Source organism: Leuciscus leuciscus (assembly GCF_965113295.1).
Source record: "Leuciscus leuciscus genome assembly, chromosome: 25".
In the NCBI taxonomy this organism is placed as follows: domain Eukaryota; kingdom Metazoa; phylum Chordata; class Actinopteri; order Cypriniformes; family Leuciscidae; genus Leuciscus; species Leuciscus leuciscus.
Window position 1 is genome coordinate 9,069,083 of NC_138724.1, and position 6,686 is coordinate 9,075,768.

The following is a 6,686-nucleotide window of genomic DNA, read 5'->3' on the forward strand; positions in this document are numbered from 1 at the left end:
TGCCTCTTTTGCCTCCCCTTATGAGCCGCCACTGTTATTTACAGCAATAATCAGACATTAGTTCAATCTTGAACAAATTAATTAGAAGAAGTTATATTACTCCAGCCCTTAATGACATCAATAACAACAGTTCCAAGTTGTTTAACCAACACGGTTTGAATATCGTGACTAGCTAGTTAATTTATCCAATGATGCACTGAACGATGGTAGTTAAGCAGCTAGTCATGTCGTTGAATGGGAAACACACCCCAGATCAATCAATTTGCACTGTGTTACACAGTGTCATTTGTGATCCTATGTCAAAAATCGGATTTCTGTAGTAAAACTTGAAGTGTGAGTGTGCAGCCTGGTCCATTTATGGTCCTAATAAACTCTTATGGTATCCATATTATCACTCTACACTCTTATAATATTCGTATAAGTCTGTAAAGTGATCGTAAAGGTCGTTGGTGCGGTGCCCTACGGGTCAGCCATAAGCTGGGACCATAATCACCCTCAGGTTGCTCATTCCTACCCCTGCACTGCACATGTTCACTGTTGCACTATTCTGACACCATTTTAGTTTTGTGGAGGACCTTCTTGGATTGCAAGCCTTTGCTCCATGGGAAATGCCAATGTAATAAGTGTGCTGGAAGTCGCTTTGGATAAAAGCATTTGCTAAATGACTGCTTACTGTAATTAAAAGAAATTGCACATGGATGTGTTTTTCTCGAATACCTGAAGAAAGAGCTGTCAATAGCTTTACCTCTGTCCTGGCATGCTGCACGAGTCCCAAATAATTAACTGTGAGTCATTAAAAAGCTTTAATGCTTGCGATAATCTGTATATTCGCTCTTAGATTGATAGCTAATGACCGTGACAGAGTCACGTCTAGCTAGTTCGGATGTGAAGTGGCTCTATAAATACATGCCACTGTCATTATGTTTCAAGGGGAAATGTGTTATTATAGTGGCACAGAAGGAAATTGCTTAAAATAATGAGAGAAAATTTTCCTTTCTGCATTTATTGGCCTTGCTTTAAACTCGTGACATTGGTTGAGCCAATTTTGCTGTATTGGGATGTACAAGAAATGCCGTCACACTGTGGCCAATCATTCAGAGATAAAATGAGGAAGCGCTTGTAAAGAAGATGCGGTGTGGAACTGCCCCTCCTCTATAGTCCTGCCCGTCTCAGTTACTATTATAGCCCTATAAAGCTTTCCAGCACATTTCTGCCGTCAGCAAACCTGTAGAAAATTAATCAGGATGAGTGAATTACCTCGGGAATTATTGCATAATATCTGGATTAACTGTGATTTTAGATCTAGTAATTATATTAAGTGGTCCAAAAAAAAAAAAAAAAATCCAGACCGGTAATAATAGTAACTTTTCCATTATTATTCATTTAGATAAATACTTTTCCTGGTAGTATAAAGAAAAAAGTAAATCCTTCCAATGTGTGATATGGTCACATACACTATAGTAGATGTTGTAAACTTTCCTTCTACTTCTACTTCCTCTTGTTGTTATTAGTAGTAATATAAGTGTTATCATTATTATTATGTTTAATTGTTGATGAATTACATTTCCATTAAAAGGTGTATATGACCAAAATATTTGAGAAGGTTGAGACATTGTCAACAATTGACATTGTTAATTGTATCGTCCACTGCTAACAGGGTAATGGGACAGAAAAAAGGTAATATTCTGGGTAACACTTTGCAATAAGGTTCATTAGTTAACATTAGTTAACTACATTAGTTAGCATGAACTAATAATGAACTGCACTTGTACAGCATTTATTATTAATCTTGAATCTAAGATTAATAAATGCAGTAACAAATGTATTGCTCATGTTTAGTTCATGTTAGTTAAAGGGGTGGTTGATTATGATTTCACTTTTCTAACTTTAGCAAGTGTGTAATGTTGCTGTTTGAGCATAAACAACATCTACAAAGTTACAATGCTCAAAGTTCAAAGCAAAGGAAGATATTTGCTTTTAAAGAAATTGCTTTTTAAGGACTACAACAAACGGCTGGTAGGGACTACATGAGCTTCCTGACATCACTAATCCTATAATTTACATAAACCCCGCCCCCGGGAACGAGATTTATAGATTATCATGACAGAATATGCTAATCAATGACTAGAAGATAACTACACATAAGCTACCTAAATTCACCAACTAACCATTCAGAAATGTTCTGTTGCATTCTACATGTTGTCACTTTTTCTTGAGTCTCGTCTCCATCATTAAACATAAACATTGGCATTTCTAGTGCATGTCTGTGTGAGGTAAAAGGACACCAGCTCTTGAAGCTCCGCCCCCTGTCCTGAGAGCAGCAGCTCATTTGCATTTAAAGGGACACACACAAAAACGGTTTGTTTTTGCTCGCCCTCAAAAAGTGACAACTTTAACATGCTATATACACATATCTGTGGTGTATTTTAAGCTAAAACTTCACATACACACTCTGGGGACATCAGAGACTTATTTTACATCTTGTGAAAAGGGCATTATACCACCCCTTTAATACATTAGCTAATGTTTACTACTGAACCTTATTGTAAAGTGTTACCATATTCTGGATATGGTTTTGATTCTCTAAGCTAAAATGCTGCAGAAAAATTATCCAAAAATAACAATCTGAACAATTTATATTCAAATACACAGACTACTAGTTACTAAGTGACAATGCAGTTCTGTCTTACAGTCTTTTGACCCTTTCAATCTCTCATTTCAGTCTCTGTAATAACATCTTGTAAGATTAGTCATGAAATGTTTTTGTTTACACTGACCTCATTCTGAGAACTGTAATCATATCTGTTCGTGTTACTGTATCTAATATCTTCTATACAAGAATCAAATGCACTTTATCAAAACTCACAACGTGCTCTAAAGTTGTTTTTCTTTTCATCCCATGGAGAGCTACTAAAACCTGCAAATTTGTCTCTTTTTTGTCTATCTCACTGTAATCACATCAAATTAGTCTGAATCTTCCTGAGAGCAGCGTTTTTTTTTTAACGCAGTGTGATTTAATAGGCAGATGACCACTTAGTGTGTGTGGCAACCCCATTAAACAAGATCAGGGAAAATCAATGGAAAGTGTTTTCTCTTAACCCAGAGTCAAAATGTACCAGTAACTGTGTTTTTGTTTTTTTGTTATTAATATTCTGCTTCACGTTACTGATCACCAAAACTGCAGCTATGAGAACACGAGTGGACCAACATCCATTCAAATGCAAACAAAACTCAAATGCCAAAAATAAATTAGTTAGCCTACATTAGAGCTTGTTGTTGTTTAACATATGAGTAGCTATGATATCAAAACAGAGAGATATCCCTGATCTATTAATATACTAATAAAATGTATATCCTTACAATTATGGGATCAAACAAGGACAATCAAAAAATACTATAATATATGACATATTATATATATATATATATATATATATAAAGTATACGTATATGAAAACTTCTCCTATGCCATAAACATTCAAATCCATGAGATCTTAATGTGAAAAAGCTAAATAATTGTCTCACTCGTGATCGAGTTCACGATTCACGATATTATATTGCAGTGGCATCCAGTATGCGCCAAACACTTAATCGTGAAGTTGATCATATCACGAAAGCATCTCCAAAACGGGACATGAAGTGCAGAAGCCCACAGCCGCACTTTCCCCCAAAACACGTTATCACACACACACAAAACCCCGCAAAAACAGCGCTCACACTGACCCTTCTGCTGCTTGAAGGACTGTATGGATCCAGAATGATGCACCATGGTGATTCCCGATAGAGATCCTCGCGGACAGAAGATGAAGGCAGGATACATGTGAAAGTATGGAGCGATCGCGTAGGTGTCTCTCCTCTGCGCAACCCAACACCTCTAGCCTCGCGCGCCACCATCCGGGGCTGTTGTCATGGTTACGGACTGTAAGAGGATGGATGGATGGATGGACACCCTTCAGCGGCTCGATAGAAGAATGACCCGTGTTCTGGAGGGCGTTCTCACGGGACATGTTGTTGCGCTGTCTTTAATTGGTCGACACATGCACATATGCGTCAGACTGACGGCCGGCTGTTAAGTCGCGTCCTTCTCTTTATTCGACATAGCGTTGCGATTGGAAAGACGCGCTGTCAACTGTGTCAAGTTAAAAACAGTTCAACTTTTAAAAACACATATCCCATGCGTTCTGTTTAAGAACGCGTTTGTATTATTAGAAGAGACTGACTCGATTCGTGACGAAACTCAAGGGGGGTCGTGTCAATGACATAAATGCAGAAATTGTCATTTCCAACTATTTGCGTCCATAAATTAAAATTTGTTTGGTCATAGTTTTCACCAGTGGTTTTTTTTTATTTATTTTTTTACTTATTTTTTTTTTTACGCCAAAATACCACAGTTGCAGTTATGCTGTGAAATCATAATAATTATTGTACAGGTGAAACTCGAAAAATTTGAATATCGTGCAAAACTTTGTGTATTTCAGTCATTCAAATTAAGACATTTCTGTATTTAAAATCCTTTTTTTTTTTATTGATTTCAGGTAATATTCTAATTTTCTGAGATTTTGAATTTGAGGTTTCCATAAGCTGTAAGCCATAATCATCAAAATTATAACTTTGCACGATATTCACATTTTTTTTGTTTCACCTGTTATATGACCTCTTTCAAGTGTAAGGAGGCGTCCACTCTTGACGCAGTATTGTGTTAAAAAAGCAACATAAACAATGTATAAACAACTTATTGATTACCTAATAAGGAACTATCTTAGTCCTAAATTTGATATTACTTACTGATTAGTTAAGCTTATTTCCATATTAGTTAATAGTAATAGCTGAAGTGTTAATATTAGTCCTGCATTACTTCCTGCATAGTTACTTATTAATGACGGACCATTTTTCTAAAGTGTTACCACATACCCTATTGTTAAGAACCCAATAACTGAAACCATGGCTATATGTTCACACTATCAGTCCAAATCCAATTTTTGTAAATCAGATTGGAATCTGCTCTTAAAGGAATAGTTCCCTTAAAAATGAAAATTCTGTTATCATTTACTCTCCCACAAGTTGTTTCAAACCGGTATGAATCTCTTTTTCCTCTGCTGAACACAAAGAAAGATATTTTGAAGAATGTCAGTAACAAACAGTTGATGGACCCCATTGACTTCCATAGCAGGAAGGGGAAAAAAAACTATGGAAGTCAATGAGTCATCTTGCACCCAGCGCAATTGACTTTGTACACCGACACATGTATCATTCCTATTTTGCACCCGCGCTCAGCGGACTTTTCCCTCCACAGACGCACGTCGGTAAATTAGGGAATGAACTTGCGCTCCCGGGGGCGGTTCAGCGAAAAGAGGAGGCGTGTTCCGGCGCAAACGTTCCCTGTTGCTATTTTGCAGGTTTTAGAAAACAATTCCGCCACTAACCAGGAAAAACCTATTCTAAAGTCAGTAGCGCGTTGCGCATGATATTCATATGCTATTTTGAGGGTGACTTGGCCATAATGTAGCGTGTGCACAATGTGCATACACTTTGATTCTCTCATCTACACAGAAGCAGCAGTTTTCATTTTTGCAAATAATAGGCTACATTATTACAAGGAAAAATATTAACACACGAGGGAAATCATTGTTGTGTCCATGATGTGAAAGATGTGAAAAAATAGGCATAAATCTAGCTTACACATTTACCCAAATTATCATACGCCTGTTTAACCGAAGCTAATTTGGGTGGGTTTCTCCCATCCCCAATGTCACTTCTCTGTGTTTTACGGCCCTGACGAGAACGTCGGTCTCCTCGGCTGTGAATCTCTCCTGGCGCGCGCCTGGCAAATCCTCCGTTATAATAGCAATCCACCATGGAACAAGCGCACCTGCTCTTAAAGGGAATGTGAGATGACGCTCTGATTGGTTTATTTCACGTTACGCCCAAACCACACCTATGAATAATGAAGCTACTTCAGACCAACCCATTTTAGATTTGCGTCGGGCGCAAGAATCATTTATCCCGCTGGTATAATAGCAACAGTGCCCAAGATCCGCTCACAAAGTTACTTGCGTTTCGCGTTTGATACTTGCGTTTCATATCGTTAAAATAGGGCCCATCAACTGTTTGATTACCAACATTCTTCAAAATATCTTCTTTTGTGTTCAACAGAAGAAAGAAACTCATACAAGTTTGAAACACTTTGAGGGTTGTAACGACTGAGACAATCAGACACATAACTATTTGTTACATTTAACAAATAATCTTCAAAGCCCACTCTTAGGAATGAAACATCAACCTCAAAAGAGACAAGAGAGCAGGAAAGGTTTCAGTCGCCAGGGCGATGATCAGATAAGATGTCTTTATTGCTGTGAAAAATGTGATCATGTGGTCAGGACCTAGGCCATCGGAAAGACCATACAGACCTTGAAACACTTTCCTACATTCATTCATTGACGAACTGATCTATAAATGAACATGCATCCCAGAACATTTTGTGAATGATTTACTGTCTTGTGTTGTGTCTTTTAATACTATTATCTTTTGATACTATGTATTTTATTTTAGAACCAACAGTCAATGTAACCTCAACTATACCATGTTTGGTCTCTATAAACTCCAATCTTCGTCCCCCATTTGTTAATTTACATTACATTTTGCTAATTAGTATTATAAGAATCTTGAAGATTCTTTTTCTTGAACAC

The 6,686-nt window shown here is 37.3% G+C and overlaps 1 protein-coding gene across 4 annotated transcripts in view; it reads right to left on the reverse strand.

Annotated features, from left to right (window-relative positions):
• Nucleotides 1–4,124, reverse strand: part of ano3 (anoctamin 3) — a 132,841-nt gene extending 128,717 nt beyond the window's left edge. For 3 of the 4 annotated variants that reach the window (XM_082160422.1, XM_082160420.1, XM_082160421.1), the window contains exon 1: nucleotides 3,724–4,123. In XM_082160422.1, coding sequence (XP_082016548.1) covers nucleotides 3,724–3,820 — 97 coding nt within the window. In that variant the 5' untranslated portion in view covers nucleotides 3,821–4,123. Of the gene's footprint in view, nucleotides 1–3,723 lie in introns of all 4 variants that reach the window. The other variant, XM_082160419.1, reaches the window with a different exon arrangement.
• Between the last annotated feature and the right edge of the window lie 2,562 nt (nucleotides 4,125–6,686).